We start from the raw sequence: 25,883 nt of genomic DNA, 5'->3' as shown, positions 1-25,883 counted from the left end.
GATCTGATTTTCTCAGGTGTTCAAATACTTATTTGCAGCTGTATCATACAAATAAATAGTTAAAAAATCATACATTGTGATTTCTGGATTTTATTTTTTTTAGATTATGTCTCTCACAGTGGACATGCACCTACGATGACAATTTCAGACCCCTCCATGATTTCTAAGTGGGAGAACTTGCAAAATAGCAGGGTGTTCAAATACTTATTTTCCTCACTGTATAATTAGGTTAGTGGGCATAATACAAGACTTCATTATTCAATAGATGATAAAAGAAAATCAACTGATAACTGAATAAAATAAAGACATGTTGATAGTAGAGATAATATAGTCATTAGCCTAGTCAATAAATAACAACACAGGGAGGAGGAAGGATATGGATGCGGTAAATAGAATATAGTAAGTACAAGTATATTTATGTCTATATATCTTTGTCATACTGGTTGTCTCATTTGTTGTGGCAGGAACTGACATATTAAAGAGCCTACATTGCACATGCTTTTTTTCCTATGAAGGAGGGGAAATTTCTCTCTTTCCTTCCTGTCAAACTTCGTAATTCAGTGTAACTTTGGAAATAGTTCATCCCTAATATTTCTGTATTTCTGACATTCAGTTAAAAATAGTAATTGTGTGTCTACAGCTCCCTCATTACAACGACAGCACAGCCAGTCCTCTCTGGGCAGCCAGGTCTGCAGATGTCTGCTCCTCTATGTGGTCTGTTTAGTAATAAAAAGCAAAAATAAGCCACACTGGGAATCATGTCATATCAGATTTAATCTAATAGGCTACCTTTTTATTTTTCTACTGAAGATAAACATGACAACTAAACTTTAAATAGAGTAAAGATGAATGCCTCTAAAATAGCGCAATGACTAAAACTACAACTATGATTGAATATTCACTTTGAACTTCAGTTTTTGATATATAGTCTCCACTCTCACACCATGACAACTAAAGCCTACATGGAAAGTTCTACTTTTGAATTTAATCTTTATGCCTTTATCCTAACCTATGCAAAGTCTTACAATTGAGATGTCACTGTTTCCCACAGCACCTGAAGGCAGCGCTTTACTACATCCATGGAGATTAGAAACAGGGCTAGGAGGTAGGCTATGTGAGACGTGATGACGTTAAGGTATCTGACGTGCTTGGTTACATGGTCCACACAGTGCTTGAACCCAGCATGTAACGATAAAAAATGCTAATCTAATTTTAATGATAATGAATTTACATTTTGTCAACCAATCATTCAATCATTTATTTGTATCAATTAATTGTTCATTAACCAACACAGATTAGCTAGTAGCAGCCTAATGAATATAGTGGTTGAGGTAGAAAGATAATGAGCGAATATAGGAGGCTTACTTTTATCCAAGCTGATGTAGCAGGTGCAGTAAAATGATGCCACACATGTTTTTAGATGTATGAATACACATCAAATAAAACATATACTGCAGCATCATTTCTTTCTGTTGTTGTCCGTTCCTCCTATAAACCACATTAATCTTTTCCAAACACAGAACAAATGGTGACTTGCAGCTGGCGACAGACCCGGCCTCTTTGTTTGCTTAGAGCTGAAAGACCTCCAAACAAAGGCCAAAATTTAGTGACCAGGCCAGAAACAAACACGGTTTGCCAGCGATAGATGAAATTAGCCATGTGGAACATATCTATGTATCATCACTGAATACTACTATTATACATTATTGTAAAAACAGCATGGCTCTTTTATCATGGTGAGAAATATCCATCATGTGAAGGCACCCAAGATGAATATTATCGACTACATGACTACCAGGAAATCAGTTTGAATATAATATCACTATACTATCCAAAAACATGTGTGAATCATCTGCAAATCTGCGGTGTAATGTTTTGTCATTGCTCTTGTCACCACTGTCATTATCAGCAATATCATAAACGTCATCATTCTTGTGGTTGTGGTCTTCTGTAGTAGCTGTTCCCATTCGGCACAAAAGGTTTCAAGGGCCATCTCATCTTCTGATGGGAAAAAAAACACATTCAGTGTTTTTATCAATATAGGGGTTGGGGGGGGAGAACTGGTTTGAATTTATTGTTTATAGTGTTTTCAATTTATTGACAAGACTGCCTCAGCCCACAGTCAGAAACTAAACACAGTGAAGATGTGAAACAGAAACAGGAGCCACGACGTGCATCTCTCTTTGGCACTTTTTGACTTTCAACCACTGATTAACAGAAACCTTAGAAAAAACCCCAGCTAAAAACAAAATTAAACAGCATGAAAAAAGAATGAAAAAGAATCCCCTTCTTCTTGTCCATAGTCTTTTTCTCTGTGTGAACCGTAACGTACATAATCCTGAGATATACCGGTTGGCAAAGCCTCATACAGGCTAAACAAAACAAAATGTTACGTTGGATTGAGACTTAGTTATCTCAGCAGCATCAGGAAAAGGTCCACTGTACTAACAAAAGAAAACATTCTCTGGCACAAAAAGTGTCCTCTGTACCCACCCACCCAAACAAAAGCTCACGTTTCATGTTCCACAAAAGACAAAAATCATGCAACAAATTATTAGTGAGAATGAAGTGAATATGAACAAATGGATTAAAGAGTTACATATTGTTTTGAATTTTTGCATAAAGTAGTGACACATAAGAATGCCAAGAACATGGTTTAGTTTGTGTATAGAGTGTGAGACACCAACAGCAGGTACATTTAAGTGTTGACAAGAGAAACAACAAAACTGGATCCAAAATGCTTTCAGAAAATTCAGTGAGTATTTTTATGAGACTCAATTAGCCTTTCTAGTTCGACTGTTACCATTTTAGATTAAGCAAACACCTCGTTGTGCTCCAGCAATCTTAAATGATGTCACTAAATATAACATTTTTACTTACATTTTAGTATTGCATCGTTACACAATGTAAATGGGATGATAAATGACTGCAATTGAAAATAACTTATTGCGCCACACACAAACAAATGCAATGACAGACTGATTGGTCAGTTCTGTTTGAATCGACGATCCTACCCGTGTTTCAAAGTGCATATCTGTCTGGGACTGCAGACTGAAATCCTGTGGATGCTTCATCTGGACCTAACCACAGTTACATGTAGACTTCAGTTGAAGAAGAAAAACAGCTTTGGCCATTTTCGTAATGTTTTTAAAATGCCAGGATTCATTTTAAATTAACAGAGATTACACAGTTATTTATGGGTTGGAAAAAAGTAGCAATTAGTCCAAATCCAAATTTCAAAAGAATCACTGTGACATGATCCTACAGACTTTTTATTCTTAATTCGTTTCATGATGACTTTGTGAAGACAGGACAGTTTCATCTGATAGTAATTATGTTTTAGCTGAGATGCTTTCTTGGGTATTATAGTTATTAATACACACCTTGCACACACACATGCACATTATAGCAAAAAGGAAATGCAGAACACACACACACACACACACACACACACACACACACACACACACTTCATCAAATGGATTAACCTTGCAAACTGCATTCACTCTTGAAATTCCCTGAAGTTGCTTACAAGTACAAAATAAAAATACACCTTTCAAATTGGCCCCAGTTCATCTCCTTCATCGTTATATTACTGAGAAGTTATGGTAGCTAACTCCACCTACTGGCCAGATAATATTCCATCACCACTGCTGAATATTTAAGTAGTTATTGAATTGAAAAGGTGCAATCTACATTAAAAACAAACTGCATTGCATACAGTCCTAGCTGAGTCACTTTTGCCTTATCTATGTTTTCCTCTATGGTGAGGTATTTTTAAACTCTAGTCAGTGATCTACATCATTATCACCAGGAACAACTTGTGTGTGCCTACAATAGCAACACTACAGGCTAGGTATGGGCAGCACCAGCACAGCCATGTTAACCAACTGCTTTCACTTTTAACTACCTAGCTTAGTCTCATGATATCCCTCGTTTCAGACAGACCAGCACTGCACAGAGTAAAAGCTCCACTTTGACTCTGTCAAATAAATATAGAACCAACTTTAGGTGTCAAAGTCAAGACAGGATGGGTGTGCGGCCATCACACTGCTTGGCTCTCCTGCATCGGTTGTAAACATGCAGGTTGGGTCAGTTAAGCCTCCATGTAGGGCAGTGAGGGGCTCTGAGGCACGTGCCACTCAAAAACGAAAGACGAGGGATCAGCGTTGGGGAAATGTGGCTGCTTCGGGATCAGCAGCGGTCAAGGGTTTGTGTCTGGTCCACTGTTAGAGCTTGGGGTTTGAGATAAGTCTGCTGAACATGGTTCAGTTCGTTCATTCGTGCAGAAACGCTGCTGCCGTGATTGTCGTCGTCCTGTGGGCTCTTCTTCCTCCTCCTCTTCCTTAAGAAGCACCTCTTCTTTCCCCAAGACAAATTCCAAGGTGGGCCCTCCTTCCACCAGCTCCCCCTCCTCTGCCAGGCGGAGTTTGATATTCATGCCTACGGGTTTCTCTGTCTTATCTGGACAATGAGGAGGAGAGCCAAGGAAATGCACAATTAGAAGAAATAAGATTTGAGCAGACAGAGTGACTAAGATTTGAAATGTGACGTAACTACAGTTTGCCTCCTAAATAATATGGGCAAGTTTGAATGCTGACATTCACATTTTACATTTACTCATTTGGCAGGTGCTTTTATCCAAAGCAACATACATTTGAGAAACAACATACAAGCATCAATACAGCTACTGAAATCTAGTAGTGACATGCATTATTTGCCCAAGTGAGCGTGTCATCAAACACTTATACCTTCTTACACTCACATATTCATGTTTAAATCCATAGTGGCCAGCTTCAGGGAATTAGCTGTTTTGAAAAAATATAACTAAGATTTATTTCTTCAGTAGGAACGAAGGGCTTAAGACAGGCTGGCCTGGCAGGAAAATATTGAAAGGCAGCCCATAGGCTATCGCCAGCCTCCTCTCACTCCTCACCATGTCCCAGCTGCCTCTCCTTGGGCAGCAGCAGCACATCCACATTATGATGTTCCTCCAGAGCAGCTGTGAGCACGGCACCCTCACGGCTGAACAGGAAGACCAAAGGCAGGGTGACGTCATCAGTGGAGTCGCCATCTCCAACCATCTGGAAGAGGGGAGTTTCCTCGCTATTGCTTCCCTCACGATGGTCTGAAAGGAGAACAAGGGAATAATTGGAACTATGTCCTTGAGGTCCAGCCTTCAGTATTATGGCAGTTAGTGTGAGCTTTGAATATTGATCTTGCAGGTTGTTTCAGCTCCTCTGGTTATCCTCACCTATAAAAATGACTCCTATGGCTCCTGCCTCCTGCAGCCGACGAGCCTTTGTAGCGAACATGCAGTCACCACGGAGTGCCAGAGCGATATTGCCTTTAAGCTCTGCTGTATTATCTACTGGCCCACATGCAGTGTACGGTGAGGCTTTCACTATGCTGCCCTTCACCTGCAGCACAAGAGTTTGAGTGTGTTATTGTGTTTGGATGGAGTGAGGAAGTGCAGGTAAAACAACGCAATTTCTTTTTGGTCACATGTTACTATTATTAAACGCATGTTTCTTTCAAAAATCTACACAGCTCGTTGGGAGCTTTGATGTTGATACTGTATACCGTGTCATGGAATACTGGAAGCTCACCCCGTGCTCCTGCTTGGTGAGGTCCATTCCGAACTTGGCAGGTCCCGCTGTGAGGACAGTCCTACCCAGATATGGAGGGGATATGAGCTGAACAACATGAGGCACCACCTCCTCCTCTTCCGGTGTCTGGCTTACCTCTGCCACAAATTTAACCCGGTACACTCCTTTATGCTCCTAATGACAATTAGAAACCACAGTCATTGGTCAATTGAACGCATTCTTTCCCATAATGTTAAGTGTCACGTTTAAGTTACAAAAGGGAAGATGTATGACAATGTTATATGCTATCATGAGTTTATTATGGTTTATCACTGTTTATCAGGGAATTTGCACACATATATGACATATTGTATGTCATTGTAACCGACCTTCCAGGCAATTTTTACATTTTCAGCCGCACCATCATTACCCTGACCCAATTTTCACCCTTTTAATGCTGCTATTAATCCAATGCTTATAAAGCGTTTAAAAAAGTCAACACAGAACTGAGCATAGCTGATAAGATGATGAAGAAATCTGTTTAAAAAAAGCTCTGGCTTGGCTTATAATTTTCTAAGTTTAGTCTGCTCAAAGCCCTGTTATTTGTACAATTTGAAAGACATAATTGGTTCAACAGCAGGTTATATAATTAACCTGTTTTTGACAGTTCCACTGAGGCGTGCATACAACATACACATGCATGGTTCAATAAGTTTCTTCAGTGCATTATAGGAGTCAAATGGAATAAAATAAGGTCTTAAATCAAGAACTGAAAACATGTTTGCTTGGTGATGTTTGTTTTACCCTTGTTTTACCAGCTAGGATTCACTTTTCAGTAACTTTGGAAAACACAACAGCATACTGTTGCTAAGCATAGAGAAAAGCACAAAAATGTCTAGAACACTTCACTTTTACCTGAGGAATATCATCTGCGGTTGAAACATTAAAATCAGTCATATATCCACATGAAATGAGAGAAATTTTTATCTGTAGCCTAAATATTAGATGCTATCACCATTTGAAAGCCAGTTCACTGTGACAATGCTGGGGCCCAGTGAAAACCATTTACTTGCCTAAAGTTTTGGAGGTCTACAAAATAAAAAGCAGCAACACATGCTGGACTTCAGGTCACGAGGTGAGTAAAAAGTAAATAAAATACCCTCTGACTTCTGACGTCTCCTGCCGTGACCTCATTCAGTGGAGTGAGAGAGATGCCCATGCTTTTCAAGAACTCTACTGGCTCCATGCCATTATCATGAAGCGGTAGTTCAATTTCCCTGTAAAGTACAAACACACCCAAGTTAAAACTCAAAGTAATCATGGCTAATGGGGTGTTTTTCACACCAAAATCAAAAGCCCCTTGTGAATGGACAAACCTAACAGGTAAGGGGTGGAAGGCTCGTCCCACCCCTGTGAGGTACTTGTAGCTGTCGCGGATGGTTTTGGCAAATGACGGGTTGTTAGGGAACAACGTCTCTATGCTGGGGCAGGAGTGTGTGAACAGATCTTCTTCTTGAGGAACAGGAACAGTCTCCTGAAGCACAGGACCAAGAGTTAAACTTACAACACTTTTAAGCTCCTACACTCATATGTCGATTCATATCTTAAAGGGTAAGTTAGCGTTTTCTGTAAAAGTCATAAAAGGCTCCATAATATACAGTGATCAACCACTTATATGGATCAATGTTGTTAATAATTTTCTTATAGTAAACAAGTAGTCCACTTCCAAACTGCTACCTACAAACCACTTAAAAATTACTGACGTTACTGTATTTGTACAGCACAACACTGTTTTAGACTATAGCCTAATTATAATTTGAACTACAGCAAGCTATATTTTACATACAGTACTGTATTTGAATTACACACAGTACAATAATTTAATGTGTACACTAGTTTGAAAAGCATTTGAAACCGCTGTACTGTATTTTGAAACAGTCCATCAAATTCGGTAAATATCTGTCTGTTTCATTACTTTATATTCATGTAATAAATATACAAATCTCAATTAGATGGCTATCTGCACAAGAAATGAAGAAAAGAGAAAAGACTCGGTTATAATAATCATCTGCTAATATTGATAAATTTGACCTGGACAGATGTCCAATGTAATAATTACTATTTACATGAATGCAATAAATTTCTTTGTCGTGTTTGAAGTGTATATCAAGTTGTATCAATTAGACATTCAAAATGAAAAATGGCAACATGTGTTGGTGATAAAAAGAGAGCTCTCACCGTAATGTTGCCTTGACAGGGCGGCTTGGTGGTGGAGAGAGACACAGGGAGAAGATGCGCCTCTGTGGTGAAGATGTAGTCGTCAATGTCGATGGGCAGCTCGCTCTTCTCCGAAAACAGCAGGTACAGGTATTTAAACATCTCAGCCAGGAAGAACGAGTCCATCCTACACACACACACACACAGAAACAGAAAATCACACATCAGACATTACAACAGTTATTTAATCAACTGAAAGATTTTACCTGACAAACATGTCAGCGTAAACATGTGAAATGGAATTTGTATACCTGTCTTCATGCGTCCCAGTGCGGACGTCCTGCACAGCAGCAAACCCGCAAGGCACCCTGGCGTAGGCATTGAGCTTTTCCACGATGGACTGTCCCACTCTGAGGTAGTAGGGGTCACCAGTGGCCTGCAGACATCAAGATATAACCTCCACCACACATCCTACATGAAACATTCAGTTTGCTCTAAAAATGTGTTGTGTGTGAATAGTACAAGAGTGGAGAAGTTTCATTAATTAGCTTATTTATCATAGTTTATGAGAGAATTTTCACCTTATAGAGGTAGTAGGTGCTTTCTGCAAACTCTGGTCTCAGTAGGTGTTGGCCCCAATGAACTCTAAACTCTGTAGTGAAAGCCTGCAGGGAAATTAAGCAAAGACAGATTTAAGGAGGAAAAAGAAAAAGATTCTGATTATTCTGACACCATATGAATGCAACATCAGTCACTGCTCCCCCTCCCTATCCAGGCCTGCAGGAGAAGCTAGGTGGCCACGCTCTGTCGGCTCTTTTGCTAAATAATACGTGTGGGCTTTCATTTGTTCAAATATCTTTTCCCTTCTTACTTCTAATAAACCAGTCAACTACAACTACTACTAACGTTACTTGTTGTTGTTGTTGTTCTTCTTCTTCTTCATACGTAGTCAACGTAGTGAAGAAAACCCACTCTGTTTCAGCGTTTGTCCATTTCGGTTACTGGAGAAACATGGCAACGCAACATGGCTATGTCCATGTAAGAAGACCCGCTTTTGAAGATTTTTGCATCATGATGATGAAGTACTTTTGTCATGGATTTAAAGTCAATGGATTTAATGGATCAGGCCATAGCAGACATTCCCATCTCATTATTGTTTCCGGTTCTTATTTGGATTTCCAGAATATTTACTGTATCACAATATAGAGTCATATCATGATACTGTGATAAAATATTATTTCCATATTACACACCCCAATTGAGTGTTATACATACTTTATCTTGTCTTATCTTTATCTATATATGCATACAATATGTCGATACATAGAACAAAAAGAGCAGAGGTTATTTACCTCTGGAAGAAACTTGTGCTGCTTGGTGACTTGGTAAAGCATTTCATGAGTCTCAATAGCTGGTTTCAGATCTCCTCTCAAAACCTGCGTGAGAAATGGATGTCACAGCAGAAACATATGTGCAACAATTTCTACTTTGTCTTCTATGTTTTTAATGTGCAAATGTGATTAATTGAGTGCAATCTTAAGACCCTAACCTGTAAGCCAGGGAAGAATGCCAGGAGAGAGTCCATCCAGCTGCGCACGCTCACAGTGGGGTTGTGCATGTGTACATTGAGCAGCAGGGGAGGCTGACTGATGTATTTCATAATGGCACTGTAGTGCTGTTGTAGACAGACATCATAAAAAAATATATTAGCAAAGAGAAAAATGTCTTCTAGCCACAATCACAATATGAACAAAATGGCCTGTAGTGGGCCAATTATGCTGCCACAGGGAATACACTGCAGCAGGTGCCAAATGCTTGGATATAGATTTTTATGTGGGCATGCAGTGATTGAGTACTTACAATGTTGAACCTCTCCAGAAAAACAGTATCTCCCAGAAGAATGTAGGCCTTCATCAAATATTCGTAGTATGAGTCAATACCAGCACCAACCCCACTGTCTGCAAACACAGAAGTGAGAAGATAGTCAAAGTAATATGGTAAATTTTTAGAGCGATATGCATCTTCTGCAGCCATGTACAGAGATTCCTGGAGTATCAATGTTCTTAATCTGTCTGTTGTGAGAATATGTGCGGTTCTAGTTTTCATCTCCTGTCTATGCCACCGTTTTGATGGATTTACACATTGCATGTGTGTGTTTAAATTGCCTCACCCCTCCGCACCCATTCCTCATTATGAATATTGATGACTGTCCCCACCAAGTCACTTCCTCTCTGTCTCCTCTCCCAGAGGACATCCAGAGCCTTCCTGGCATTTTCCTGTAAAACAACAATAAGCATTAAATTCTTAAAATGTTTCTGGTAAAAGCAATTGCATCATTCACATATTATTTCATCTTTCAGCATCAGTTGTAGCCAAACTGTAACTTCTAAGAAAACAAATAGTGCTCTGTACTCTAGTCTTATATCTCAGTAATTTCACATTAAGGGTGTGTTAAAAAAGCAGAGGGAGGTGGTACCTCAAACACAGACTCTCCTGACAGTCTGCTGAGGGCAGCAAACTCCAGGATCATTGTTCCAGCACATGCCGTGCAGGTGTCCGATTCAGTGCCTGTGCGTGAAAGTGGGTTCAGGACTCCATACCGCAGATTCACCTGGAAAACCAAAAAAGGAAAGATTTATCTTCCCTCAGCTCAAATTATTTTTAGTTACTTACTAAAATAAATAATGTGTTGTTCATTAGTTCCTCTGTGGTGCACTGACAGCATTGACTTTTCAATGCAGTGAGTCAGATTTCAGGAATATCCATGATAAGGTTTAACAGTAAGCTGCCTGCTCAATTTGCATGTAATACATGTAAAATAAGGTGACCTGTCATATTTAACAATAAAATACGGGATACCTTAGGGTAGGGAAGGCCACTTGTGGTGTTGAAGGCAGGTAGTAATCGATGGCCCAGCTCTTTGGCCATGTGCAAGAGCTCATCCCGATACCACTGCATCCTCTCCCCACGCTGCTGTAGCAAGTCAGCCATCACATGGGCTCCCAAAAGCCCCCTGGGGAGAATAAAATGAAAAAAATATAAAATTAAAAAGAAAGGTTGTGGTGGACAGGTTGAGATACAGAAAAAATATATATATGTATACAGACAGACATGTTTCATACCCTAAAACTCTGATGTTGGTCTCAAACACAGACACCACCACATCGTTGTCCAAGCGTACATCCCTCACGGCCTTTCTCACTGCATCCTCAAACTCATCAAGCTTGTTTAAAACCTGCTCACACACACACACACACACATACACACACATACAAAGAAATAACTTTCAAAAAAGGGGAGAAAAAGACTGAGAAAAAAAAGCACATCAAGTACATTTATGCTTGCAAACAGAGGAAAAACAAATCCTCACCACCAAAGTATCAAGGGTGTCAATCAGCGTGAGAGAAAACCTACAGAAAAGGCAGAGGAAATGTTATGATGACAGCCTCTGGCACAGCACAGCGGAGCCGGTGTCCCACTTTTCCCCTGATCCAGTTTCATTAGTAATGAAGCACAGACCGTTAAATGTCACATCTGTTTAATTTTCAGTGAAATTACATTATGCAACATTTGTGGTACATTAATGGATGTATTGAACTGTACGTTAAGCCCTTCTTCTTGTAAATTGCATTGACTTAAATTAACATGTAATTTATGTATTCTTGTAAAACTGGGGCATCCACTCCGATGTCAAATTACATCTGTTTGGAAAAGCTCACTATTATAAAAAGAAATAGAAAACCATCTTCAACATTTTCAGCGGGGAGTGTGGGGGCAGATATTATAAACTGGACACCATCAAACAATTATAGAGATTTTGTTAACATGTAGTTACATTTTTACAATCGGCAACTTTGGAGTTTAAAAAGAAACTGTAGTACAGCTCTATGAAGGGATACTAAAAAGAAGCATAGCCAGTTACCCTGCATATTAGACTTTATAAAAAGGTACATATGACTTTGGTCTAAACCGATGGATTAAAAATACACGGCTTGTTTGTTGATGATGAACTTACTTCCCCAAGGAATCATCTATGTCCCCTCTGTTTGGCTCCTGGCCACGGACTCTCCCCCTGCAGCTTAGAGGCATCAGCTCATCGGCTGGATAGGCATATTTCTGCAACGCAAACAACAGCAACTGTCTGCAACCTTCATTTAACAGTCTACAGCAAAGGTGTCATCAAGGAAAGGCTGGAGGGTTGAAAAATAAAAGGAGAAAGAAACTAGCAGCCAAAAGCAAAATTCATTACACAATCACAGTATCACATGTGGAACAGTTTTTTTTCCTCCACTTACCATTTTCACAAAATTTTACTGGTAAAACATTATATATTTTACAGATTGCTTTTAACTCTCAAATATTGATATTAGTGGGGCAATATTGAGGACCACAACTGAGACTCTATGAATCTCACTAAGGGGACCGAAACGTGCAGAAACGATACTTCATTCATAATGGGAGAATTTCTCCTCTGTATGTCTCCTGTTCTTACAACACTCATTAGCGCCACTGTCCCCAACTAAAACTGATTGTTGTCACCAGTGCTACCATCTGCTCCATTCCTTGTTCCCAGCATCTCTACTGCTTTTCTAATCACCCTCTTGAAGACCAAAAAGACCATCATCAATTTTCTCCTAAAGTTTATCTGTGCAACCTACTTAGTTATTGTTAAACCATATTGAGCCACCCACGACCCTTGCTTCAAGTGAGGAAAATTCCGACTCCTGGAAGCGATCTCTCTTATCACTGACAATATGTGTCAATACTATCATGACCACCGTGAATCACAGAATGTTCAGCTGACATCGGCTGCACCAGGCTGACACTGCAGCTGCAACAAAATCCTGCATGTTAGCTTTCTGCACAGCCCCACTAAATCAGATCCAGCAGCACTGAGGACTCTGTCCAGCCACTCATTTAAGCTTTTCCTAACTGGATGACCCTGATGAAGGCCACAAGCCTAAACGAATTGGTCTCACCAAAAGGTGGAGCTAGAATTTTGACCTCTTCAGCTTTTCTCAACTTTGTACTGCTGCAACATGTACATATAAATGCAGTGCTAATTAGGGCTGAACGATTTTGAACAAATATCTAATTGCGATTATTTTCACTGATACTGCAATTGCGATATGATTTTCATTATGGAGGGAATAATAATTTTCATATAATTATTCTTATTTTTATTGAAAAACAAAAACATATTTAAACGATTATGGTGCCATTTTTGCAAAGATCTGGACCTGTAGAATATGATGTGTAGACCAGGACATCTCTGCAGCACGATAATATTTAATTAAAAATGGTATTTTGACACACATTTTGCCTTTAAAAAAATATTGCACCTCCTGCAATTTGCAGTAGGCCATATTGTGAATTAGCCCTAGTGATAATTAATAGATGACATTAAAGTGAACACCTTACCATGTAACTGCCATAAGCGTGATCAAACATTTCAACAATCTGGTCCCTGCAAGAAAGGGGAAAATATAAATTAATCAGTATCCACAGATACTCATTCACAAACAAATATAAAAAGTGTTTCTCCAGGCTTTCCTCACCTGACAACTGTCTTCTCATCTGGTGTCATGCTCTGGCTCTCTTGACATTTTGCCCAGCCAAAAAGACTGGTGATCAGTAGGGTCTTTAGCATCATTCTAGTGCCAGGAGTGCGGGCCAGTTCCCAGCACAGTATATTTTCTATTCTCCTCATGTGGTCTTGCCTCAGGTTATGCTTTAATGTGGACAAACAAACTCCTGTCCTTTGTCCAACGCCCACACAAAGTCAAACAGCCCAGCAGGCACAGTTGTCCTCCTTTAGCCAGATCATCCTTATTTTAGGGTAGAGAGTCGGCTGTAGAGTTTTGGCTAACTTCGATAAACGTTAGCTCCCTCCCAGCTCCATTTCCATTTCCACTGTGGTTGTTCTGCAGCTGATCTAGTATTGTTAGGACCGCCACATGCCCACAGAGCACTTCAGCTGACTGTATCCATGTAAACAATAGAGGCAGCTAGCAGCAGCTGAGCCTCGATAAACAATGACAGTTATCCTGTAAAGAAAAACAAAAAATCACTACGAAGCAATGGCTACTTACAGAAAGACCACAGTGTAAACGGCCCACTTCAAGAAAGAAAAAAATATATATAAAGAAATACGAAAACAAAATATTTACCAATGATGGCACAGTGAGATAGTGTAGCTAACGCTTGCTAGCCATCAGTGTTGGGAGAAGAAGTTCCTTGTTCGCCTTCAGCAATGCAGTAACGTTAGTAAGATAACAATCTTAACAGCTAAATAAGGAGAGTAAGCTAGGTCAATACATCAGCTGGTGTTAAAGAAATAGGTTACCTGCGGTGTAAACTGATTATCATACCGTTAAATGGTCGATGACACGTCGCTTCGGCTAAAAGGGACCCTGACGTCGAGCACGGAGCTGTCAAGACCGGCCAGGCCTTCAGAACATCTCATGCCCTGAGTTCAAGGATTCAGGCAAGCTTTACTCCCACGTAGGCTAACGTGAAGTCTTCCCTTCGATGGATTCCAAGTTTTAAGTGGTTATATTTATGACAATTGAAGTTTAAGATTATATGTATGCTTAGGGTTGCAGTCTGACAGTGTCACGGACCTCGGGCTGTTCTCTGGGCTGTGGGGAAGTTTACCTGGCAGGCTTGACTCAGGGTAAAATATCACAACAGTTATGAGACAGGACAGAGACGTCACAAGGTGTGTGGAGTCGAGGAGAATGGTTTACTGCATGGACTGTAAATAAAAGGTGTCAACAAAAGAAAAGAAAATGTTTTGTGTAAATCATAAGGTCTGGGTATCTCTGGATAATCCGTAATTCGTTTGTAATACTAAAACGAAAATACCGTTTATCTGTTTTTGTTTCAAAACGAAAAACCAAATAACCATTTTGGTGTTTGAATCAAAAAACGAAAAACCAATTAAAAACGGCCCGTTTTTCGTTTTTGGCGATTCATTTTATTGTTATTTCTTTTTGAACAAAGAAACGGAAGTCACGTGGTCTATTCCTTTTATGGAAGCGAAAGCAAGCGGTAAAACCTTCAAAATAAAAGTAGCCCATGTACCATGTAGTTAAAGAGGTGGTTTTAGACTAAAACTAAACTAAAATAACGTTTTTAGTAGGTTATAAAACTAAACTAAATCTGAGTGTGGAAATAAAAACAATAACTAATAAAATAATAACTCTGGCTGTTAGGGAGAATTAAACATTTGTAAACCATTGGTGACCTGTAACTTCAGATTGTGAAGTGAACTAATGTTATATGTAGCTTAGGATCGCAGTTAGCCTATTCATTTAAGTTTATATTATTTAATTCATATTTTAGTTTTCTAACATATTTATAGGCCTTCTTGCTATGTGGAAGCTCAACCAGCAGAGGTCACTCTCCCCCTTCTGTGGTGCCAACAGGCAATAAGGTTTTGACCTTTTGACTTGTGTTTATATCAAAGAGAAGGCTGGCACTGCTACCAAATGAAGCTAATCACCGAGTTTGAAGGGTGTGCAGAACTTCACCTGCCTTCCAGCTTCTTTCTATGGCGCTATAGCTGCTAAAAACTCTCAGCTTCCACCATCTACTGTTGTGTGAAAAAACAAAACTCTTCCAAAACAAATCTGTAGAGGTTTATACTTTTTATTTTCCTTTGCATTTTTCCCCAGTGTAATATACTTATTATATTAGTTAAGTAGATTAAATATTTCAATGCAACCTGTTGCTCTCATTAGTTATGTAGGCATACTTATGTGTGAAACCTGGTGAGCATTAATGAGAGTCAAAAATGATCTCTGGCTCTGGGGCTTTCAAGTCTTTTACTGCCTTTCATGGGTTTAATTCTGTTTAATGAGCCACCAGGGAAAGTTATGCACTGTTTGAACCCGCGTAAAGTAAAATAAAAGTGAAACTGAGTCCCAAGACTGGTGATGTGAGCCTGTGCAGGGTTTGAGGACTGATGATAGTATCAAGGCTGGTCCTGGTCACCTACCATCACTCTCTGTTCAAATAAATGCTTGACAGGCAGGACAAAGCAGAACACCACTCCTGCCTCCAGCTCCAGAAAAGGGCCCTGTTGTCACTTTCAGATATTTACATCATGATTTATGGTTACCAACAATACCTTGTAATTGTGGCTTGGCTTTTGTGCATAAGGAAACTGAAATAAATGGATGTATTGGATGGCATTGGATGTATTTAAAGAAGTTAGAGACAAAACTTGAGTACTGGGGGGAAATCTGCTGTTTACTTGGTCATCCTATCTGTTTCTTGGAGGCTGAGTGTAATATGTGATGATAACTGGATCGAGTTAATGTTCCTGATCATTTGGTGGGTTATGTGTTTGTTGCAATTTGTTTTCAAAAGTATGTACAGCACTGTCAATGTGGTTCTATCTTTATCCTTGCAACATTAAGACAGTGTGAGGGATGTCTGGATACATTGATTCAGTGCTGCGTGTTTCTTGTTTTGTGGGACATGCTTGATATGTTAAAAGGAAGAGAACTCAGTCCTGCTCTGAGTCTGCTCATTTGTATCAGATGTATCAGATGTAAGATAATGTCACTAGAAGTTGCTGTTGGTATTCTATGACGTGACAGAGGGAATATCCAGAAGGTTTTTCTTCTGAGGTGTTTGTGAATGAAAGGCTTAATGGTTAGATTGTTAACTGGCAGTAAAGGCTGCTCTGGAGAAGACTGAACAATGTACTCAGACTTTTTCATCTGTTTAGGGGAGTTTGGCCCCAGTCCCCTTCAGTAAAAACACAAACAAAAAAACTACCGTGTTTGTGTATTGATAGCTAGCTGCTTAATAACTCTAACTCTAACTTAAACTTATAAAATTAAATATTAACCGATGGTTCGAGTTTGATAACAAGCTGTTAAACTAGCTGTTTAAATTTTAAGCCTGTATATCAGTGAATTAGTTAGCCTGTGTGGTTATCCATTTTCTTGTTGTGATGGGTAGGCTTTCAGCCTAGTAATGCCACAATCTAGTTTCACCCTCTCAGGTAAGCTCCACCCTGCCTCTCCAGTAGCGGCACACACTTGGAGACGATTACCTCATTAAGAGTTGATGTTCAGGGAGCACTCAGGATCTCTCTTGCTGCATTGTGCTGCAGTGTGGTTAGGGAGCAGGTTAGGATTTTGGATGGTATGTCATCCAACTTTTGTGAACACTTTTTAAGTTGTTTTTATTACAGGCATTTTAAGCCACCTGTCGCCAAGACCCTGTAGACTGCATGGCCTGTTTTGCTAGAGTTCACCGCAGAGATGGCTGTGGAGGTCGATACACTGAGTTGCCTTAAATGTCCAGTCTTTGAATGAGGTGGAGACAGAGCTGGGTGGATGATTTACTGCATTAGTTGAGGGTTGTATAGCCACTACTGTCTTGCCTGCCTGATCAACTGTGGATTTTTGTGTCCTGATTTTAAATGGGTATTCTTTTTATGAGACTCTGTTACAGGTGGATGGGCCCTGTGAATGTTTTTGTCAACTGCTAGGTTCTGCTAAGGGTGGGGCTGCGTGACTTCCCTCAACCCTTTTCCCTCTTCAAGTGTTCTGACAGGGTGGTGGACTGTGGGTGCCCCTTTTCGATTCACTGTGTGTGTCAGTTGTGTGTGGACCTTTTAACTGAGCCTTATTGTGTGGCGTTTCATGTGTGTGTGACTTGCTGTCTTTAGGTGGTGGCGCTCACCTGTGAGTGGTGGCGTCAGGACATTCTGGAGGCAATTGTGCTTTGGTTTTCTTTTATCCTTTAGCATCTCTGCAACATTGGTATTAACGCCTTGTTGGTTTATTGTTTGAGCTTGTGTAGTTAATAAAACTGCCCAAAACCTGATCTCTAAATTTTGATGTTTCATAAATCACCTTTCCTGTCATAATGCATGTCTCTCTTGTAAAGAAATGCTCTGTTTAAAAAAAAACAAAAAACAAAACAAGACAAATAAATCCCATGCGTTAAAATGAGAGACTATATCATCGATCTGTTGAAGTAGCACAGAATTAACTTATAAAAATGTATTATATACATATTTATAATATGCCTGAGCTCCTTCTCCTTGAGTGCAATGACCGTTTTATGATGTGAAGACTATTGGATCTTAACACTCGACATGGGCCTACAAATGTTGTAGATCTTGAGGCTCTAACCACAACCTGGAGGAGGAACTAGTATAAATGACTATTGGTATAATATAACCATAACATTATTTACAGTAGGTTTTAGTCTTCACTAACCCACTGTGCTTATGTGAGTGAAAGAGTTGCACTGCAGAGCCCTGCTTCACTGTACTGTTGTACATAAAAGCTTACTGTATATGATATGAATGTGTATTAAGACATAAATTGACATCATCCTTATTTACAAAAACAGCACCACAATTACAAGCTGTGGTTACCATAAATCATGATGTAAATATCTGAAAGTGACAACAGGGCCCTTTTATGGTGCTGGAGGGAGTGGTGTTCTGCTTTGTCCTGACAGTCCAGCATTAATTTGAACAGAGAGTAATGGGACCAGCCTTGATACTATCATCAGTCCTTAAACCCTGCACAGGCTCACATCCTCCAGGTTTTGGGGAAAATCTGGGAGGCACTGAGACGAGTACCAGGGAGAAAAACTAAATGACTCAGCTTCACTTTTATTTTACTTTACACATGTACGAACAGTACAGAGCTCGGCCTTTCCCTGGTGGTTCATCAAACAGAATTAAACCCCAAATGATCTGAAAGCCCAAGAGCTAGAGATCATTTTTGACTCTCATTAATGCTCAGGTTTCACACATTAGTAGGCCTACATAACTTGTGAGAACTGCAGGCTGCATTAAAAATATTTAATCTACTTAACAAACATAAGTATTTTACACTGGCAAAAATTGCAAAGGAAAAAAAGTTTACAACTCCACAGATTTGTTTTGGAAGAGTTTTGTTTTAACACATAACAGTAGATGGTGGAAGCTGAGAGTTTTTAGCAGCTATAGCGCCATAGTGAAGTTCTGCACACCCTTCAAACTCGGTGATTAGCTTCATTTGGTCGCAGTGCCCTTTCCCTGAGAGCAAACAGGACTTTGGACCGAAGGTGGTTATTAGCTTGATGGGTTATCACTGAAATCTAATGGCTTCTAAAGACACAACAAGGTTGTGTTTTACACTGAAAACACTGTACAGCCGATACTGTAATGAGCAGCTGGGTAGATTGTTGTGCAAGGGATCAAGTTACAGAGAAGATATAATGTAGCCTGTGTGTCTGTTTAAGACATCTGACACGGCAGCAATATTTCTGTGTAAAAATGAGGAGGAGTTTATGATAAACGCCTCAGTGATTCAGCTTCCTTCAGCTAATAATGGGCGTTGCCTTCCCAACTTCTCTGAAAGGTGTGGCGGTGTTTGGCACACTGAAATTCCACTTCCGACATCAATCCTGTTTACTCGCTTAGGTAAGACGAAAAGTACTGTAATTTTCTGACTTCTGATGATAGTCTTTACGTATGAGCACGTCTTTGTTTGTCTGTGTTCCGTGTTTTGGTTTCCTTCTTTGCTGATCCGGGGTTCATTTTCTGCTTTTCTACTCACATACACGCGTCCACTCGTCTATGCTGGTTTACTAATCCTCTAACTGTCCAATAAAGGTAGTTGTAGATTTATACAAAGATATAAGAATAAGCCAGCGGATTTGTTTATTTAAACCCGAAGTGGGTGCCAAACGCGCTTACAATCAACGTCAGAGAATGATGTGGAAGAGAAATGTGCAGACAAAACCAATCAGAAGCAGGAGAAATAAATTTAATCACTATTACCTAGAGTTATATGAAGATGCTGATACTGTGTGCTTTTTCCCTCTCTCTAGTTTGAGACATTTCTCTACAACCACAACAATGTCTGTTTGGGTGAGTAGTTTATGGTTTAAATTAGATTTTAGGCTTAAAATATGACAAAAACATAGGTGATAATTTAAGCATATTTGTTGACTTGTATTGTAGGATGATTTGGACCTGCTCTTAGACTCCCCTTCCTCACTAACTGTGACAGTAAGTTGAACAAACTCTTACCTTTCAGTGTGCAGTTGATGGGGATGCTACATCAGTTGCTCTTGCTTGAATAGATATTGACAAAATAGTAAAGGTCAGAATATAAAAATATTAAATATATATTAATATAAATATATACACTCACCGGCCACTTTATCAGGTACAATTGCTTGTTAATACAAATGGCTAATCAGCCAATCGCAGTAACACAATGCACTTAGGCATGTAGATGTGGTCAAGACAGCTTGCTGAAGTTCAAACCGAGCATCAGAATGGGAAAGACATTTAAGTGACTTTGAATGTGGCATGGTTGTTGCCAGACAGGCTGGTCTGAGTATTTCAGAAACTGCTGATCTACTGGGATCTTCACGCACAACCATCTCTGGGTTGTACAGAGAATGAAAAAGATAAAATATCCAGTGAGTGGCAGTTGTGTGGACGAAAATGCCTTGTTGATGTATGTACAATACCATCTCTGAACACACAACATGTCGAACCTTGAAGCAGATGGGCTACAGCAGCAGAAGACCACATTGGGTGCCACTCCTATCAGCGAAAAAAAGGAAACTGAGGCTACAGTTCGCACAGGCTCACAAAAATTGGACAATCGAAGATTGGAAAAATATTGCCTAGTCTGATGAGTCTCGATTTCAGCTGTGACATTCAGATGGTAGGGTCAGATTATGGCGTAAACATGAAAGCATGGATCCATCCTGCCTTGTATCAACGGTTCAGCCTGGTGGTGGTGGTGGTGGTGTAATGGTGTGGGGGATATTTTCTTGGCACACTTTGGGCCCCTTAGTACCAACTGAGCATCGTTTCAACGTGACAGCCTTCCTGAGGATTGTTGCTGACTATGTCCGTCCCTTTCATGACCACAGTGTACCCATTTTCTGAAGGCTACTTCCAGCAGGATAATGCACCATGTCACAAAACTCAAATCATCTCAAACTGGTTTCTTGAACATGACCTTGAGTTCACTGTACTCCAATGGCCTCCACAGTCACCAGATCTCAATCCAATAGAGCACCATTGGGATGTGGTGGAATGGGAGATTCACATCATGGATGTGCAGCTGACAAATCTGCAGCTACTGCGTGACGCTATCATGTCAATATGGACCAAAGTCTCTTAATGGAATGTTTCCAACACCTTGTTGAAAGTATGCCACCAAGAATTAAGGCAGTTCTGAAAGCAAACTGGGGTCCAACCCAGTACTAGCAAGGTGTACCTAATAAATTGGTCAGTGAGTGTATAAACAGCTGCACATGTAGGGCTGTTATTGTTAAAACAACAACACTAGTTGATTTAATTGTTGATAATTTGTCAGTGTTACGTGAGTGTGTTTCTGTGATTTATCAGTCCAGTGCAAGAGGAACTGTGAAGGATGTACCAAACTTCAAAGTGGAAGACGATGTGTCTGCACTAAGGAAGGCCATAGAGGGTCTTGGTAAGCTGAGTTACCATTATCAGTATATTTTCTGTCCTGTACTATATCAAGCAAATGTGCAGAGCATGTTAATCCTATTTTACTACATGTGAAAGTTTTATATCTATTATATAAGTTTGCAAACCCATGAACTCTCCAACTGCAGTGTAGTAAGTGGTAAGCCTATCTTGTGTTGTCCTCTCCTTTTTATAGGTACAACTGAAAAGACATTAATTGAGGTCTTGACCCAAAGGAGCAGCGCTCAGCGTCAGCTTATTTCTAAGGCCTATGAGAAAGCCACAGGAAGGGTATAAAAATGGGATCGCTTTTCAGTATTAATTCTGAGTGTTGAGACAAAGACATAGACCAAAATGAGTTTCATGAGGATCGAGTAAGATTTGTGGGTTTTTTTTGTTGTCAACCTCCATCCATCAGACATTAAAAGCTGACCTAGAGGGCGACACTCACGGAGACTTTGAGGACTTGTTAGTAGCCTTGGTCACACCGCCTGCTGTCTACGATTGTCGTGAAGTCATCAAAGCCATCAAGGTGAGATTAATTTGAATTAACTTCAGGATGACATGACCCTGCTGCAAAATAGAATCTGTACTGGCCTGCTCCTGCACCAAGACTACATACCTACAGACATTCCTATCTGTTTCGCTGCACTTCACTGTTGGTGTTTTGTGTATTTATGATAGTCTGATAATTAGGCTGAAAGGCCATTTCGTTTCATTCTATTATTCACTTGTGTGTGCATCACATACAGGGTGCGGGGACCACAGAGAGTACACTGACAGAAATCTTTGCCTCAAGATCCAACAGACAGGTCAATGCCATGTCTGAAGCATACCTTGCAGGTTTGTATCTTCATCACAAAGTATTTGTAATTCCACTGTTTAGATAGTGACTCAGATTATTGCGAAACCATTTGCCAACTGGCAACTGTGGCTAGATTGTTGTGAAACTTTCTGTGTTGTGCTGTTTCGTTCAAGAAACCGGAAGATCAATGATTAATGATCTGCAGTCGGAGGTGTCTGGAGATTATGGCAAAGCACTGCTCATCTTGGCTGAGGTACTGTATATTAAACAGTGTACCAACAGACTGAATCAGACCTAAAGCGTTCACTTTGTTGTGGCCACACATCTCTGAACATTCTTAACCTATCTTAAAAAGAGAGAGGGGGAAAAAAATCACCAAGAAAAAAATTGTTGACATTTCTGATCAAGGATGTGATATGAAAATCATATTATTTTATGTCAGACAAAACCAAATCAACACAAGAACACAATCTGTCTTTAGTTTAAGCATGAACTGTAGAGAAAAATAAGATATTTTCTACACAATGTTTGTCATCTCTATTATGAAAGAACAATGTTTAGCTTAGATTTTGAATTGTTCATTACTTATATAAGCAAATACCAAATGTATTTACTTTATTCTACATATCACAAACTATGTTCTTCTGTCCATCTTCACAGGGGAAGAGAGACGAGAGCACGAGTGTGGATACTGCCAAAGCTAAAGCAGATGCTAAGGTAAATTCATTGAATCGTTCATGTAATCAACCCTAGTTTTTCCTGCCTGTTTATCAAGCACATTTTAGAATAAGTGTTTGTCAGTGACACAGTGTTCACCCACCAAGCACATGTTTGTTTGGAAATGTTGTTTTGTGGATGTAAAGAAATAAGGGCAGTGGCATTAAAAATACACTGCAGAGCAGTTTTGTTACAGGTCTGTAATCGTAACAATTATTATTTTAACATTATTCATGATTCATTATTCAGGAAAAAACAACAACTGAATTCTCTCTTTTTAAATGACATGGTGCACTTTGTCTAAACTATCAACCATTACACTCTCATTCCACCCAGGCCCTGTATGAAGCAGGGGAGAAGAAGTGGGGAACTGATGAAGGGAAGTTTATTGATATCCTGTGCCACAGGAGTATTCCCCAGCTTCGACAGAGTGGGTACACCCCTCACATTTTTTTATTTTTTATTCTGTCGATGCTAATGTAATATCAATATTAAAGCTGCAAGCAGCTCTGCCGGTGCGGATATGATTTTGGTACGCGCTTCAGACACTGAATGAAGGTGTTATACGTCACTTCCTGTGTCCCCTTTGTGGCACTACATAGCACTTGGCGCTATGAATATAAAATAATATTGGCTTGTAGATGTGTTCGTGGCGGGACAGTTATCAAGCACATACATTTTTGTGCAGATGTGAGCATGTACACTGAAGTTACAACAACTTCCTGTGTCATGGCGAAGAGTTGATCTTTGACCCCACGGACACGCCCATTGACGAAAACTCACAGATAGCACAACTTTCCATCTTCAATGCCTTTTAGAAGGCACAGCAGAAATTTGAAGTCGATCCGACTAAATCCCTAGGAGGAGTTCGTTAAAGTACGGAGTGTGTAAATCATCCAAAAATGGCCATTAAATCCAAAATGGCCGACTTCCTGTTGAGTGTAGGATATGGGTTCTTGAGGCTTTTTTGTGCGTCTGGACATGTATGCATGTAGGTTGAACGTGGACGAGGGGCTAATTATTTCCAAATTTCTAGGTGACACTAGCGAGTCATTTTGCCACGCCCATGCACGAAACCCATAAAATACTAAATTTTTCACCACTTCTGACATGTGTGCAAAGTTTGGTGAGTTTTTGAGTATGTTTAGGCCCCCAAAATTTAGCTTACTTTGCAGGAAAAAAAAAAAAATCCTTACAGTTGTGCCAATCGATCCAATAGTTCAAGATTATTTCACTAAAAGCCAAAAATGTCAACCTCATGTTGGCAATAGAGGTAAAAGTCAGCAGATTGCCAAAGTCAGTAGGATTCCTTGGAGGAGGAACATGAACATCTGCACAAAGGTTCATGGCAATTGGGGTGTCAAAGTGTCAAACATTGCCGTCCTTACAGCCATGCTGCTTGCACAGCTACACAAAAGCCCAAATTCATATAAGAGTATCTATGTTACACCTTCAACAGGAGTAAAAAGCTGTATTAAAATCTGTTATGTTTTGACAGCTCTGGTAGAGTACAAGAATATTAGTAAGAAGACTCTGCAGCAGAGCATCGAGAGCGAGATGTCTGGAAACCTGGAGGACCTACTGGTGGCTGTTGGTGAGAAAAATGTGTTACATAGTGTATGACCACTTACTATGAACAGTGGTCCATTCTTATTGTGTTGCATCTTCATTTGGAATAAGTTGATCACTGCAGATCTGAGACTCACTTAACATAAAACTTTTTTTTTTTTGTCTAGTTAAGTGTGTGAAGAGTGTTCCTGCATACCTCGCTGAGAGGCTTTATAAGAGCATGAAGGTAAACAGTACTGTCTCCCCTAAAGCAAACCCTATACTTCAGCTTTGGCCCCCAAAACAAAATCCACGTATTGTTTGGTTTTACTCTGTCCTTATTGGCTACATCATACAATTGTATCCGTCACCAGTGGTGTGGAAAGGAATGTTAAGCCACTACTTTGACTAAATGTGCACCATTGGTTTAAATGTGTCAACAGGCTCTAAAGCAGATCACCAAAAAAACATGTGAACCTGCAGACATAAAAGCAGCCTTTATTGCAGGATAATGTATGTGGATTGCGGACAAGTGATACAAGTAGCTGCTAAGGAAGGGAACTACTACTACTTTGTTTAATTTACCAAGGTCTTATTTGTATCTCAACTTCTTTCCCATATTTAACTTCTATCCAGGGTGCGGGGACCACAGAGTCCATTCTGACCAGGATCCTAGTCAGTCGCTCAGAGATAGACTTGCTGGACATCAGAACAGAATACAAGAATCTGTTTGGAAAATCCCTCTACTCCCAGTTAGAGGTCAGTACACACGCCCACAGTGATGAAATTTAATACTCTTTTCACTCGACATAACATAAATGGTTCAGCAAAGTTTAAATGTCTTGGTGTCTTGTTTTGAGACATTGGACAATAGTCTTGTTAACATCAGAAAATACACGTCTTGTTTCGGATAACATGTTCCTGAACCAAAAACATGATTTAATGGTTTTTTTGCCCTCCCTTTTCTTTGTCTTCTTTGTGTAGTCTGAAGTGTCGGGCAGTTATGGTGACGCCCTCAAGAAGCTTTGTGGCCAAGACTGAATCCTGTGATGAGAAACATGTGGTATGATGTGCAGCATTATCCCACAGTAGAAGGAAAGAACTGCGTCTAATGAAGATATCCAGTTGCTGACTTTTTCCATTAGCATCATACTGATACATTTGCTTGAACATAGCCCTAAATATGGCAGAAACTGAACATCTAGAAAAGCTTTTTAATGTGGAATACCAGTAATGTTCACCCAGACCTTGATGTTTTTAAACTACAGGGCCGTGCTGAGTGATTCAAACGCAAAGACCCTAAGAAGGAGCTGGATATGAAGATGCTGCTGAATGTCTTTTTGAATATAAAAAAACAAAAACAAACTGTATTCCAAATAACTTAACAGCTGTTATTAACTGCACATTTTTTGTATCTGTAACAAACAGCATAAAAGTTGGCAACATACACACAAAATCACTAATGTAATGCTTTCATATTTAAGACAATAAAAATACTGTGTTCTACTATTTGTGAGTGAGCAAG

At 39.7% G+C, this 25,883-nt stretch overlaps 2 protein-coding genes across 6 annotated transcripts; one reads left to right on the top strand and one right to left on the bottom strand.

Annotated features, from left to right (window-relative positions):
* Positions 1-2,178: 2,178 nt before the first annotated feature.
* si:ch211-282j22.3 (ER degradation-enhancing alpha-mannosidase-like protein 3) lies at positions 2,179-14,432 on the bottom strand. Of its 4 annotated transcripts, none has more exons than XM_038733589.1 (22): positions 14,152-14,432; positions 13,976-14,050; positions 13,364-13,852; positions 13,227-13,272; positions 11,821-11,921; positions 11,176-11,215; positions 10,928-11,040; positions 10,665-10,818; positions 10,282-10,416; positions 9,976-10,081; positions 9,666-9,763; positions 9,355-9,480; positions 9,158-9,241; positions 8,387-8,470; positions 8,117-8,241; positions 7,827-7,992; positions 6,965-7,122; positions 6,748-6,865; positions 5,610-5,783; positions 5,255-5,420; positions 4,937-5,128; positions 2,179-4,464 (listed from the first exon to the last, which is right to left on the bottom strand). In XM_038733589.1, exons 3-22 carry the CDS (start codon positions 13,513-13,515, stop codon positions 4,205-4,207), a joined length of 2,598 nt encoding a protein of 865 aa, XP_038589517.1. In that variant the 5' UTR covers positions 13,516-13,852; positions 13,976-14,050; positions 14,152-14,432; the 3' UTR covers positions 2,179-4,204. The 4 variants fall into 4 exon arrangements, with proteins under 4 accessions (XP_038589517.1, XP_038589516.1, XP_038589518.1 ...); XM_038733588.1 differs by having other exon boundaries at positions 13,976-14,093; positions 14,177-14,432; XM_038733590.1 differs by having other exon boundaries at positions 14,177-14,432.
* A 4,681-nt stretch (positions 14,433-19,113) lies between these two features.
* On the top strand, positions 19,114-25,867 carry anxa3b (annexin A3b). 2 transcript variants are annotated; one of them, XM_038734430.1, is made up of 15 exons: positions 19,114-19,251; positions 19,662-19,701; positions 19,795-19,842; positions 21,205-21,292; positions 21,485-21,579; positions 21,707-21,820; positions 22,041-22,131; positions 22,267-22,346; positions 22,754-22,810; positions 23,147-23,240; positions 24,309-24,404; positions 24,547-24,605; positions 24,995-25,117; positions 25,343-25,421; positions 25,627-25,867. In XM_038734430.1, the coding sequence occupies exons 2-14, from the start codon at positions 19,690-19,692 to the stop codon at positions 25,397-25,399; spliced, it is 1,014 nt and encodes a 337-aa protein (XP_038590358.1). In that variant the 5' UTR covers positions 19,114-19,251; positions 19,662-19,689; the 3' UTR covers positions 25,400-25,421; positions 25,627-25,867. The 2 variants fall into 2 exon arrangements, with proteins under 2 accessions (XP_038590358.1, XP_038590357.1); XM_038734429.1 differs by having other exon boundaries at positions 25,343-25,867.
* The last annotated feature ends 16 nt before the right edge of the window (positions 25,868-25,883 follow it).

This window comes from Micropterus salmoides, unplaced genomic scaffold (genome assembly GCF_014851395.1).
Source record: "Micropterus salmoides isolate LMB-PRFRI ecotype aquatic unplaced genomic scaffold, ASM1485139v1 Ms_hic_scaffold_20, whole genome shotgun sequence".
Classification (NCBI taxonomy): domain Eukaryota; kingdom Metazoa; phylum Chordata; class Actinopteri; order Centrarchiformes; family Centrarchidae; genus Micropterus; species Micropterus salmoides.
This window is presented reverse-complemented; position numbering and strand designations above follow the sequence as displayed.

Coding starts and splice junctions, on each gene's coding strand:
- si:ch211-282j22.3 (XM_038733587.1), bottom strand. CDS start 13,515: ATGAGGAGAATAGAAAATATACTGTGCTGGGAACTGGCCCGCACTCCT. Junction 10,082..10,281: donor CAGGAGAGTCTGTGTTTGAG/GTACCACCTCCC, acceptor GTTGTTTTACAG/GAAAATGCCAGGAAGGCTCT. Junction 8,242..8,386: donor GCACCTACTACCTCTATAAG/GTGAAAATTCTC, acceptor TGATGTCTGCAG/GCCACTGGTGACCCCTACTA.
- anxa3b (XM_038734430.1), top strand. Junction 21,293..21,484: donor GAAGGCCATAGAGGGTCTTG/GTAAGCTGAGTT, acceptor TCCTTTTTATAG/GTACAACTGAAAAGACATTA. Junction 22,132..22,266: donor GTCTGAAGCATACCTTGCAG/GTTTGTATCTTC, acceptor GTTTCGTTCAAG/AAACCGGAAGATCAATGATT.